General features: G+C 43.0%; 1 protein-coding gene across 14 annotated transcripts in view; it reads right to left on the bottom strand.

Annotated features, from left to right (window-relative positions):
* LOC117901252 (protein sickie) overlaps window positions 1-14,616 on the bottom strand; it is a 203,087-nt gene that overhangs the window by 7,922 nt on the left and 180,549 nt on the right. Inside the window, exon 2 of one of the 14 annotated variants that reach the window (XM_034811946.1) lies at window positions 8,963-10,452. The exons of the other annotated variants lie outside the window; for them this stretch is intronic. Within the exon in view, the coding sequence (XP_034667837.1) occupies window positions 8,963-10,339 (1,377 nt within the window). The 5' untranslated portion in view covers window positions 10,340-10,452. The remainder of the gene's footprint in view (window positions 1-8,962; window positions 10,453-14,616) is intronic. 14 annotated transcript variants of the gene reach the window in all.

The raw sequence follows: 14,616 nt of genomic DNA on the forward strand, positions 1-14,616 counted from the left end.
TGCCAAAGGATTATTATTATGAAAACCATACGATATAGTGCTCTGATCATGTTGGTTCGGACTTATACACTTCGTGCAGCAGTAAGTAAAATAGTATTCAAATATCTTCAAATAAAAATATGTTGTAGCATCTATAATAAGAATATAAATATGCAGGCCATTCTAATATTCATGTTAATCCCGATAAAAATCCCTCTAATAATAACCTCAAATAACACTTCCTTATTCCCTGCCTGCCAAACTTCCCTTCAACATCATACATCCCTCTCTTACAGGGTACCCCAGGCAATGGCAACTTTAATTTGACTGTCAATGTGGCGGTCGCGCTTCGGCTGCTGTTTCTGCCTTTGCTGCTGGCTCTGTGGCTGGCACTGTTGCTGTTGCTGCTGCTGTTGCCACTGATGCATTGCTGAATTTATTGCTGGCAATTTGCAGACACAAAACAAAGTTCAAGTTCAATGGCAGAGCGAATACTACGCACAAACAAGTTGCACACTTTTTACCATTCCAAAATTGTACAGAAAAGCGACTCTAAGTTGTGCAAGCAATAAAAAAATCGCCAGTTGCTGATAGTAGTTGGCAGGGCAGCTATCGGGAATGATAAGAGCTGTAGCTGTGTCCGTACCTGTGTCTATGTCTTTGTCTCCCCCCAGATAAGGTTAGACCTTCGATTAGCTGTTGTAGTTGCTGGCTCTTTGATTAGCGACAAACTGACTTAAGTAGGTCGCCCGTTGGTGGACAGTCTTGGAGTCTTGGTGTTGAATTTATAGCCAACGGTTGACATTTTCTACACATAATCGTAATGTTGCATAAATCATGCTGCAACAAATGCTGCTGCTATGCCCCCACTTGAAAATTCTGTGGCAGACACAGACACACATGAGGCGGCCATGTGTTGCCAAAAATGGTTCTCTTTGCACCAGAATATCTTGTATCTTGTGTCTTGTAGCTCTGTATCTGTAGCTGTATCTTGTAGCTGCATCTGTATCTGTATCTCCGGGCATGTGTGGGTGCTGCTGCTGCCCGTGGGCGTGTGCACTTTGACCTTTCCAATGATTTATGCTCTCAACAAACAGCAGGAACATGCCACAGCCACAGTTGCAAGCTGCAACTGCCACTGCAACACTTGATATTTTTTTGTGGATTTACATAAAAAGGCGGGGGCAATAGGAGCAGTTGGAGGAGAACTCTAACAATTGTCACATGGCTTCCATTCCTGATTTATTATGCGGATGCAGGGTCATGCATTCTGCCGCCGCCGCTGCCTTTTGCCACTGCCTTTTGCCCGATTTGCATAGGAAAATCTTTTGTTGATTGATGATCCCACACACACACACACACACACACATTTTCCAGCTCATCCAGCGCGCGGCCTTCGAGTGAGAGTGAAAGTTTAACCCCAAGGATGTGTGGCAGTGAGGGCAGGACCTGAGGGGCTGGGGTATGCCCTGTGGCTGTGGCTGCTGCTGCTTGTTTCATGGCTAATTGATGAAGGCTGCGCTTGAGGTTAGGTCAGGCCGCATCCACATATTAATTTTCCAAAAGCGCAAAATTGTTAGCGGAAAATATGTGAGCAAAGGTCTGACGAGTTTAACCTTGCGTCAAAATAGATAAACTATGCACAAAGTTGATGGATTTTTGCACGAAAAAAATATTAATAATGAAGATGTTAGCCCCCAGGGACCTGCCAATGATGGAAGCGTGCAACGTCTTTGGTTTTGGTAATTATTATGGGGAATTTTTGGACTAAGATAGTAATTCTGATAGCCTAAGATCCACGAAACTTTTATCCCTAGAATTAGCTACACTTTCTCAGCAGAGTTTTTCTTTGTCTTAAGTGGCTTTTTGTGTTCCTTTGCAGATTTCCTGTTTCGGGATTCCTTTTGTGCACACACTTCACATTTGTATCTCAATTCGATTTCTCATTCGATTCGACGCCCTGCCCTGCCACATATTAAAATGATAAACAAACTAATCCGTTCTGATTGTTTCAGACACAGATGCACACAGGCACAAAACACAGATACAATCTATCGAAGCGGAGAAGTCAATGAAGAGCAAGGAGACTGGAGAGAGGGATGGATCCTCGGGGCGAAACTCAAGTCAAAAAAATAGCAAATCATCATTAAAAAGTCTTGGACAACGGGGGATCCAATCCGCACAGAGATCCACAGAACCAAAGTTTCAGCAGATCCAAGTCCGAGTGGAATTGTCTTTGATCCGCCGCCGCCGCCGCAGCCTCCACTCGGGAACTGACTGCAGTTTCAGTTGTTTTTTTGTATCCCAGTAGAATGGAAGTTCTCCTCCTCCTCCTCCTCATCCTTTCCGGTGAAAGATCAAGATTGCAGAGCCTCACATTATTTGTACAATTGTGGATTTCCTCTCTAACTCTCTTTCTCCCACTGTGCAAAGTTCTTGCCGCCAAAAAGAAAATTATTGCTACTTAGATAAATTTGCCATTTGGCTAATGGTCTGCACCGTCCGCTCACCCCCCTCTGCAGACACACACACTTACGTTACCCCCCACTGCAGATTTTTTGCCATTTTATGGTATGGTTGGAGAACTTACCTGCAATGAGAGAAAGGTAAAGAAATTAGTTTGAGAGTCTATGAAATGCATTTAATTTCAGGATTGGTTTTTGTACAATAAACGATTTGAAAAGATTTTGCAGTTTAACAGACAGATTAAACTTGAGCTTAAATATCCGTTTGTGTGTATCCACCACTCAAAGATATTTTAACAAGTTTTACAATAAGCATTATTAGTAATTAAGTGTACAGAAATCTCCAAAGATTAGCTTTTAATAAAGACAAGTGAAATTTGAGTATCATGGGAAAGGATTTGCAGTTGGTGTTTGTTGTTCATTTATTTACGAAAGTGAAAGATAAAACCATTTTTGTAGCTCTAAATTAAATAGGGAATATCAATATAATTTGTACATGATTTTAAACACAAGAACAAGCCCTAACTTTAAACATAACTTTTTCCATTTCCAAGCTTCTAGCTTTAATTTTGCCTTTTTATACCCGGTACTCGAAGAGTAAATAGGGTATATTGTATTTGTGCGAATAACGGTTGTATGTAACGCACAGAAGGAAACGTTTCCGACCCCATAAAGTATATATATTCTTGATCAGCATCAATAGCCGAGTCGATAGAACCATGTCTGTCTGTCCGTCTGTGCGTCCGTCCGTCTGTCCGTCTTGTTTGTCGGCTAGATCTCAGAGACTATAGGAGCTAGAGCCACCAAATTTTGGCTCTAGACTGCTGTATGCTCACACTGAAACCAGTGTATTTCAAAAATGAGCCCCGCCCCCGCAAAAGGGCGAAAACCTCCCAAATCTACAATTTGGGATAAGAAGATAACAGAAAACTAAAAACGCCATTCCGTAGGGAATGACCATATCTATCAGATTACCAGATTATCCGATTGAAGCATTATTAGGGCCAAAATGAATAAATTAATTTGCAGTGGAAAAATCCACCCCGTCCCGCAGCTTATATTTGTTTTTTACACATTCTCTCATTTACACTCTGCTTCGCGCAGTTTGTGGCCCCTGCCTCCGACACGTTTCTGCCGCTGCCGCGTCTCTGCCCTGACTCTGCAGTGTGTTGCTCTAGGGGTGGGTGGCGAGCTAAAGGAGCGTGTTGGCGTGGGCAGTGTTGTTGAAGTAGATGACAGATGAAGAAAAAATGTAAAATTTGACAAATCACCGCTAAGGTGCAGATGTAGTACTGAGTGCCGGGTATAAAAGTTGTGACGCGTAAGAAGCGTCTCACACGTCCCTTCTCGTTTTCCATATTTTTCTTTCCTCATTTCATTAGACAATCATTTGTAAGCTTCGTTAAAGACCCCCAATCCAATTGAAACCCCTTTCCAAATCGCTCAATAAACTCAATCAGAATTTACGATTATTATTAGACCCGGGCTCCATCCAAATTCACTGCCCTTCACTGTCCAATTTATCCCTTTATTAAAGACACTTTTGAGCGCAAACAATCACAACAATGACTGGTGTGTCCCTGTGACACGATCAATGGCAATTCAAGTGTCTCCATGTTCCCCCTGCTCCGCTTTAGTTTCTTCGTTTTTTATTGATTTCTGTGCAAGACCGGAAGCCGCAACAGAGGCACGTACAGACAGACATTCGACAAGAGACAATGAAGATGCATGCAACCAGTTTGCTCGCTGATGATGACGATGACGCTGATAATATGATATTTGTGTTTGCGGTTCAGTTTGAAAATTCAAATCGACAAAGAGCCGAGAAAAGTTTGTGTAAAGCATATTTGTTGCCCCTCTTTGTTGCGTATTAAACAAAAGTGGAATGGGAGAGGGTCGTTCGGCCTTCTCTTTGGTTTCTGGATTTCGATTCTGATTCCGTTTTCAGTTGTGCGTTTTGTGTTCATTTGTTTGTTTTGATTCTGGGCTTGGACTGGAGTTTACTTTGCCGCTGATTTCCTCGGGGAGAAAAACAGTCAGACAGACAGTTACAGACTCGTCCTTTTGCCTCCTCGCACAACAAACAAGCTTCATCATGGTCACGTCTTTATTTCTCTGTCTATCCATCTGGTGGCATGGCTTCTCCTGCCACCAGCCACTCTGCCACTCTTTTTTTGTTGTTGTCGAGGTTTTCTGCGGTCGGAAACAAGTTTTTGGTCTTCTGTTTTTTCTGTAGGTCTTTTGGGAGCCCTGTTAAAGAACTACAAACTGGTTTGGTTCAGACACCAGCAGCACCACCTGTGACGGGCCCAAAAAACCACAAAAAATCCCCAAGTGCAAGCCCAGCGAAAACAACAAAAAAATGTACAAACTACAAGCAAAACACGTGCCCACGAAAGATCAGAGGTTGGCTTTGCTTTTGCTGACTTGCATAGTAAAATGTACGACATGAATGTAGATATAAATATTCATAATTAAATTACAAATTGAATGCAATGGGTAGAATAGGAAAAAACAAGAAGAGAAGGCTGTGATGAATGGGTCTTACGACTTGAATGTACCTGTTAATCGGGTATGAGAAAAAGAGAACCCTTCTGGTATGGGTAAAATTTCGTTTGTACTTTTGACATGAAGATTAATGGAGAATATTTATCCGATTGCCATGATTTTTAATGGATAACTAATTAAAAGTAAAGTAAAAGTAAATACACTCCCATGTCTACATTACACACTACCACATAATGATTACACAAATCAATGGACAATTATTTGGGCATCATATTTTATATTGAAAATATATCTGAGAGTAAACCTCGTAAATCCAATGTAGCCACTGACAAAAAACAAACTGCCATGCAGCAGTTGAGAAACATATGGAGTTGAGATATTAACTTTGAGATACGCAGATACTCCATACCACGCCACATGAGATTGAGATTTAAGCGCTGAGTTGAAGTTGCAGTTGGGAGATATTCAGCTAGTCAACCAGTTTCTTTGTTGCAGCCGCTCGCACTGGCAGTGGCAATTACTGCGAGTATCTATGAGATACAAATATATTGCATGTGGATTCAGCGCGCGCTGACAGGCAGACAGCCAGAGAAACAGACAGACAGGCAGAGAGCCAGCCAGCCGCTCTCCACACAATCGCTGGCCGCCAATCGCCAGTTTGCCATCTCGTTTATCATAGAGCAAACGGTTTTAATAAGCGATTTTCAAATAGATAAAAAACCCAACAAGTTATTTAAGGCCCGGCACGCCGGACTGAAGCTGTAGCTGGTAATTTGTTGGCGTTTTGTCAGCCCCAAAAGATTTATTAATTATGCAGAATACAGAGTACGAGTGGAAGTATGAAAGTAGAACACAAACGGTTGATGACCTGTCCTTGCCACCATAATGAGGCACCTCCAACTCTGGCTGCTTAATATATTCTGAGGTGTTACATTAAAAGGTGGGAGCAATCCATCAGCAAATCAAGCGGGTACCCGTACTCCACGCTCAAAGTGCTGTTCTTTAGAACGAATTTTCAAAGCTATTCCAACACCCTTTACATCTGTCTATGTATCTGTTGTATGGAAACCATTTAATAAATTAACAATCATAAGTTGTCAGGTGATTTCAGGCATTTAACACTCAATTCAAGCACTTGACTGAATTGAAATTTTCGAACACAAAGCCGCTCATTACATTCATTAATTATGCTGACTGCCCTTCTCCTGAATGGAGTGGAATGGAATAATAATAACAACAATCAAATTCACATTAATCACAAACGGTGGGTTGATAGAAGTGACGGATATGGCGATATATCATTGAACTCATAGCTCTTTTGGTATAGTTAAATATGAAATATAGAAGCAGGAAAATTATGCTTAATTTCACTCACTTTCCACGCTTTTTTTTTGCTCACGAACCTCGAAAAGGTTGAATTGTCATAACGATGACACATTGTATTTCGTTGGAAATTGCCAAATATGTAAATTGAAGTAATAAAATACAAATAAAACAACAAATTAAATCAATTAAAAGCAATCAACTTTTGGCATTCAACAATTGCACCCCATAGTTGAACTCTTTAATCAAATTTTCTGACATTTCTGATCTCACCTATGACATGGTCTCAGAATTGCTAAAACTGTAAACGCTCATGACTATGCTGTAAAACTGTAAGAGCCACGAGGGTATGGCAGCTGACCTTTTAATCAAAAGATTTCGAAAGAAAGGAACATTTCTACATGAGTATTTCTAGTACTTATTGAATGGTACTAGTGTGGAATTTAATTCAATGATTCTAATTTGTACTTAATGAAATAGAAAATATCATTTAATAATCGATTTTAGTATCGAAAATTAGCAAAACAAAATCGATCGATAGAAATCCTGTGAAACCCATAAAGATGTTGAGTTATATCCATTAAGAAATATAAAAAATAATATTCTAACCCTACAAACCCTTGCATTATGTCTATCGATAGTTTATCTATAATTTCTACATTTATCTACAATTTCCTTCATCGATCCCCAGTGACTGGGGCTGCCTTTGTTCACACGCCATCTGACAATTTCACTTTTCATTTTCATAGTCCCTCGATGGATGGCGGCGGCTCGAGTTACCTACTAACCCAAGCTGATGTTGCTGCTGTCGCTGTCCCAAGACACGCAACACAGTCCAGTCCCAGACCCAAACATTGGGGACTGCTGGCTGGCAGCTGCTGCTAGAGCTGCTAGTGCTCATAAATAAACATGAAATAAACATGAAAAACGCCTTAAACACAAAAAAACAGCAAAGCTAGTGGCGTCGAAGAGGCTAAGTCTAAAAACCGCTTTAAAAAAAAACGAGCCAAAAACAAGGCAAAAAAAAACCTTAAGAAAACTGAGAGATCAAAAACAAAACAAAAAGCAAACGTACTCCAAAGTGTACTCGTCCGAGCGAACGGCATTAATGGCAACTTTATTTGTTTTGAAAGCTGACATTGATTGGAGCCGCAATTGGCGACGAAATTTTTTCAGTGGAGGAGCCAGGTATCGAGGCATCAAGGGGTTCATGAATGGCTATCGAGTGTGTGTATTTTGGGATCGAAATCCATGGTGCACAATGCTCAAATATATTCAGACCACACTTCAACACGTTCCAGAGTATTGGTTTGGTTTTCATTTGGGGTCAGCTTATGGGCAGAAATAAGAGGATTTAAAATGTGGAGTTAATGATTAATTCACTTAAATTTTCACCATAATTCATTCATATGTTGTGGGCAGAATTCCCCCTCTAATTCTGCGTTCTTCTGCATGAAATATGATTCCTCCTCTTCCAAATGAATCCACAATTATCAAGTGCTCTCCTCGTATCAATGAAATAAATATCTACGAAAAGAAAAACAGAGTCTATAAATCAACAACGTCTTTGCCTTTTTTGCAGGGCATTCCCATGGCTGAGTATAAAACCACATTGAAAGCTGGCTAGCTGGCGATTTCTTTCGTTGGACATATCAATTGCATGTTCTGCGAAATCAGGTCATCAGTTTTGGTCATCAGTAGCAGCAGTCGTAGTGGCAGCAGCAGCAGCAACAACAAATGTTGTTTGTGGTGAAGCTTCCACCAAAACGGACATGGACGTAGGATTAAAATCAGGAACAGTACGAGAAGCGCTGTAATCCATGGTACGTGAACCTAATGGGAAAGACGTTTGGGTCGAGCGTGTTTCGTTGATTTAATATGCCAGAGAGCACAGAGATAGAGGCAGAGCTGGAGCCAGAAGAGGACCCCGAAGAGCACCACGAAGGCCTCAAGACAAGCGACAAATGCAGGCAGGCATGCAGCTCCAACTGCGGCTCTCGAGGCTCCTCATGCAAGTTTGATTAAATCAATCAGTGGGGTAAAGCATCATCTAACGGCGACTGACAGTCGCATACTGCTGCCGCTGGCTGCTTCTGCCCCAATACTGTTGCAGTTGCAGTTGCATTTTCTCGTACTGTAGTTGTTGCAGTTGCATTTTCTATTGCTTGTTGCTGCTGCAGTTGCAGTGACATTGTTGGTCAAGTGTGGAGCCTGCTGCTGGCCATATTCGATGACTTGCATTCGTAATGCCATAGCCGGACGTAAGCGAAATAGCTTGCCATGCCATGCCAGGTGAAGACATCACCAGGAACCCCGCATACACAGAACATACATAGAACATGGACACCATGAAATTTATAACAGTAACCACAAAACATGGGGGAATTTGTTGGAAATTTATAAGAATTTCTAATGTGGTCTCTGTGGTCAGCTTCAATTCGATTTTATAGGGGTGATGGGTACAGAAATATTCGATAGATCGTTGACTAATGCTATCATTACTCATTTGGTTTTTGGGTACTTTGGAGTAGGTGAATTGGTGATATTTCGATTGGTTACGACCAACAATCGATGAGTTATCGATCGCTAGGGATGGAAACTATGAAGTTCGATACCTTCTATCGATCTCTATCGAATATCAATATATTTTCAATCACATTTTATCTCCATCAAGAAATGTACATCACCTGTTCGAGTTCCTCTTGCGGCGAAGCGGCCAAGGTCAGCGATGGTTGCCCACCCATGCCCACACCCCCACTGATGGGGGGACACGATTGCCGTTTGAAATCCCTCCGAATGGCCAGCTCGTACCAGGGAATCAACGGCTTACTCCTGAGCGTCGTCTGGCAGCCAATCTTAAAGTCCAACGGATCCATGTACTCCGGAGCCATGCGATTCAGATCGCTGACTGCCGCATCCGCCGAGGCATAGATATTCCCCACCGACTTGTTGCCGCCGCGATGCGTCCGCCAGTGTCCACCGGTGGCCATGTCCAGCATGGAGCCCACGGGCACATCGAGGCTGCGGTGCAGGCCCGCTCCCATGCTCTTTACCCTCATGTGCCCCAGCGTGTGGTAGCGCCGATCCACGGCATTCGGTAGCATGGGCATGGCATTGGGGACGACCAGCAGCTCGTCCTGGTCGATGGTGGCGAGGCTCTGACTCGTAAAGGATCGCTCCAGCAGCTCTGCGCTGCTGCTGCGCTGCGTGACTATCGGCAGCTCGTACAAATTGAGGCGTGTGCTGGTCGGTGGCCTCGTGGGCGTGGCATAGATCTTTGGCTTGGCGTAGAGACTCTCGCGCCGCACCGGCGCAGGCGGTGGCAGGCCCGTGGGCGATCGCGGCGCCTCCGTCAGTGAGAGCGTCATGGGCCTCCGACAGCCCGTGGAACCCACGGAATTGTGTCGCAACGTGGGCGGACGTATCCTCGGATCGCGTTCCCTCTCTCGATCCCGTTCCTGCATGTCAAAACTGATCTTTGGCAGCGGGGAGTAGCAGCCACGCTCGGAGCTGTCGTAGGAGCTGCGCAGTCCGCTGTCCAGCCGCCGCTTGGGACTATCCGGTGCGGTGTACAGAAAAATGTGCTCCTCCTCCCCCGCCGTATTGTAGTCCGGGGTCTTGGGCGTGGCACTGCTCTGCAGTGAGTCCAGGGAGAAGCGCGAATTCTTCTTGACATTCTGATAATCGCAGGGCATGCTGCCACCGCCCGAGGAGCTCGAGGCATCGGAGAGCGGTCGAAAACCCACCGAGTTCGCTGTGCCGGCACTCGCATAAATGGGCTCCAAGTCACCGCCTATGGTGGGTGTCCTCACTGGCTTTGCCCGCGCATAGATCTCCTCGGCATTCCCCTGGCTGTAGCTGCTGCGCAGCGACACAGTTCTCTTCCTTTGAGGCTGCAGCATGCGCGGATGATGTGTCGAGGACGCAGCCGCTTCGGTGGCTTCTGCGGCTCGTATGGAACAGGAGCGGGTCAATCCTCGAGCACGGATCGTGGCATAACCATCGTAAATGGGCGCCGCAAGTGGCGACGTGGGCGGTCGACTGCTTGTGCTGGCAGCAGACATTTCGTTTCGCGGTGGATTTTGTTTTTCGATGCTTTGATTTTTGAGTTTTTCACAAGTTTTTCATTTTGGTGGTCGTCGGTTGTTCGTTGTTCACTTTATACATTGATTAATCGCTGCGGCAGATACGAAATTGAGGATTCAAATTTATCATTTATGGGGAAAGCGACTCTGGGGGTAACCCAGATATTTGTTTAATGTTGCCCCAGTCGTGCGTTGTTCATTGCTAGGGCCCAGCCATTCTTGGGCTTTGCATCAATCATTTTTAATTGAAGCGTGGATTCATAAATTGAGCGTCCAATGAACTGCACGGGACACACCCTACCCTGCCCTGGCTTCATTTGGAGTCCACATGAGGCCTCAACCTTTGGAGTGAGGATTCCTCAAGAGTCGCAGTTGATGTTCCTCAAAGTTAGAGTGAGTCCCCGTTTCCCATTCGATTTCTATGTCTATTCCCCACGAACTTGTTTCGTTTTCTATGGCCAAGACGACTCATTAACGCCTAATTAGCATCCATTTCACATGACGGGCTTTGCTGATTGACAGCCAAAGAGAGAGAAAAAACTATCGCACCTCGAAGCCATCTTAATGGAGCAGCAGCACAATGGATGTAGGGATGGAGAGGAGAGCCCTAATGGATTCGACAACTTTTCAATGTCAAGTTGAGTAGCACGTGAGTGGAATTTAATGGAGCGGGTGTTACGGCAGCTTTCGATTGTTTAAAAATGATAGAAGAATAATTTCAAGTACAGTAAATTCAACGCACAAAAATAAATCCATGATTTAAGCACCCGGAACTGCATTTATGTTTCATGTTTTATGAGTTTTATCAACTACTTGACACATGCGACGACTGACACCCCAACGGAGCACTCAAAAACATACAAACGAGCATCCATCTGTATCTGTAGCTGTATCTATGCTATGTGTAAGCAGGCGTCATGCCATTTCTATAGCTATTTTTTTTGCTGCCTGTCAATTGGTTTGTTAGTTCTTTGGCCCGCAGCAGTCGTTGACACTTGAACGAGACAGACAGACACCAGAAGGAGAAACATACACAGAGAACACTTCTGGTTGCTGCTGGCCAAGACGCTGGTTGGGGGGAGAGACTTCCACACAGTCTTCCACTGAGACTTGGACTTGGACTTGGGCTTGACTTCGGGCCGGGCCGGGCCGGGTCTGCCGACAATAACAAGGAAATGCAATAAACAACAATTTTCTAATGTCATCAACATATAGACGACGAGCGTTTCGATGTTTCTGCTTTATTGTTGTTGGTTTATTCTCTCTCTCGCTCTCTCTCTACGAACAGTTGTTGTTTTTAGCACTGCGTGAATTGGCTGTAATTGTTTTGATTGCACTTCATGGGGAATATGCCACAGTAGTCGCCCCTCTGCTGCTCTCTATATTTCACTCTGCAAAAACTCCCTCCCCCCCTCTGCTAACTCTCAACTGTAAGAGTGCTAAACACTTTAATTGCAGAGCTCTGGTAGTCCAGGATGTGAGGGAATGTATATAATTTGAGAACAACTCAATGCGAATGAAGTAATTAAACACAAAATTAAAGTTCTTCAATAATTAGAGAGAGTGTCAGGAATGGAGAAATGTCAGAAAAATTAAGGTTAACTGCTGCTATTGGAAGTGAATCAGAGACAGTCATCAATGCTTCCCTTTAAATTGAATTCTTTAATTTGAAATTTAAACTCAGCTTAAACTCTCAATTTCAGACCACATTTTCACGTTCAGCCTTCAACACATACACTGTGCATGCACATCTGGGAGAGACTGTGCTGCTACACAACCTTAAAGTCAAACAAAAACTTTTCAAAATGCAAGAAACAAAAGTTTTAGTTTCAAAGTCAAGCAAAAAGTATAGCCGAAAACTTAGTTTTAAGTCAAACTGAAGTCTGAAAGTCACGAAGATGTGTTTAAAGTACATTTTCAGCAGACTTCAGCTTGGAAAGACAAACTGCAATTAAATTGAAAGACTTGAGAGCAGTAATTGCAACAGAAATACACTTTTGGGTTCCAAAACCTAACTCCAAAACTATCATAAAAAATAACCCATATAATGGGTTATGAGTGAACAGTGAACTCTGGCATCATACTCTTAAATCCTGCACATAAAGACCATGCACACACCCATTTCCCTACAATCCACAGAGCCTCATAGATATATCACCAATTTTTAGATGCGTGCCTGCCTTTGCGATAGTACCGTGGCAATCAATCAAATCTTTCAGTGCAGGGAATCTCAGATGACAATGTGAATCACCATCTACGGTTTGATAAGCACTGCTGCAGCTGACACTCACTCGACCGACGAGACAAAAAGTGTTGCAGTGGCAATGCGGAAATCTCTTGAAATTTATGACCTATGCAAAAAACAACAACAACAACAAAATCATTTCAAAAGACAACAAAAGTGGCAGAGAAGTGACTCAGCCTGAGGCTAGGAGTTTGAGAGCAGCTCGGCTACAGGTTTGAGAAGCTTACGCCATAGTTTGAGAGAAGGAGTTTGGCGATTAACTCCGGTTAAAGTATCCCAGATACACTTTGAGAGCCACTCAGTTTCAGTGCAGTCCCCAGTTTTACAGCCACCAACCCCTTAGTTGCTCAGTCACTGGACCAGTCAATAATTTCAATCAAACCCCGACTCAAGTCGTGAAAATTGATTCAAAAACAAAAGGCGCATATAAATCAAATTTTTGTCAAAATTTTCAAGCACCCACAGGGCATCAGACAATCAACAGTCAAACCCGCTCTCTCCCCTCCAACTCCGCGAGAAAATATTGTTTTGAAATGTGACTTTTGTGGGTCATGTGGGCGTCCTAATTGTTTGCATATTTCTTTGGCAAAAGAAAAACTATTGTCTATTGAAATTTATGCAATTGCAGTTTGCATTGGCATTTAATGGGGTTTATCTGAAGGTATATATCTTTCAAGAGAAAAATATCTACGAGTGTGGATGGGGTGGGTACAGATGTACGCTGAACTTTTGTGGCCGCCTGGAAATGCCAAAAGTTCAGACTGATTTCCTGTGCGAAGGCGTTTTATTTTATTTACTCTTTTTTTCTTAACCATTTTTTGTAGACCTTTTTTGTTTTTGTTGGTTTATCTGTAACGCACCTTTGACAGCAGCATTGACAACTTTCGCCAAAATGCAAAGCCAGCAAACCAAATCCAAAGCAGCGCCTTATCGCGAGTGTCTGTCTGTCTGACTTCTCCACCTTTTCGCTCTCTGCACAGAGATTTTTGGGTGCTCTTTCCTGTGGGCAGAGGCAGACCACAGACTGAGGTACAGTGTACTGTCTAGACAAGGCGGCTGCTGGCTGCTGCTGTTTGGGGCGCTGCTGTCTTATCATTGAGCTCGAATCTCAAAAGGAAATTGCTTTACATTTTTTGTGTAGAAGAAAACATATAAAACTAATAATGAGTGACATTTTCAGTGTCTGAAAACTGTTGGCTGATTAATGCATTAAGGAAATGAAACATCACACGACGAGGGGTACTCATCGTATTTGTATTTGTGCGGAGATTAAAGCGATCAAGAGATCAAGTCAACACATGTTCTGCCGTCTTGGGGGTCGTCTGCTGTCTGGGAGCACACAAAATGCGCTACATTTTGTTTTTACTGACGATGATGCTGTCTGTTGACATTGGGTAGAGCTCTCATTGATCGATTTTTTCAAAGCTACGCAAAAAATACAAACAATAAAACTCGTTGGCTAATTGTGTCACAGGCAAAATATCCGAAAAATTCTACGCCACTTCAATGCCAAAAACTGGTTGAAAACAGAAAACAGAAAAACAGAAAACAAAATTCATGACTTTGGAGAGCTGTCAACTGCATAGCCAAGTAGCCTCTCAGGTTATGGTTTCGTTTGGGTGTTCAATTTGACAGACACTCAATGGCTGTCTTTTATTTTTTTGCTGCTTAAGAAGGCTGCTGCTCGACTCTGCTCCCCCCCAATCATCATTTAAGGTGTGTAAAACATTATTAATAATAAAGCAACGCAACAAAAATGTAATGCCCGGCATTAAAGTATTTTATAGATCGTATTTCAAATTTATATAGAAATTAACGCTGGAAATATATGTTTTCCGTTGACAGCAGCAAAAGGCTGCCGCCTGCCGTCTGTACAACATTGCCAAAGATATTTCCATTGAATTTTTTATTTTGGGTTGCCTTTGGGGGCTTATCAACGAACGGTTATCGCCCAGAGTGAACTCAAAGATCGTAAAATTAATAAATTTATGTATTTATGCAAAAAAATAAA

This window comes from Drosophila subobscura, chromosome U, assembly GCF_008121235.1.
Source record: "Drosophila subobscura isolate 14011-0131.10 chromosome U, UCBerk_Dsub_1.0, whole genome shotgun sequence".
Lineage (NCBI taxonomy): Eukaryota > Metazoa > Arthropoda > Insecta > Diptera > Drosophilidae > Drosophila > Drosophila subobscura.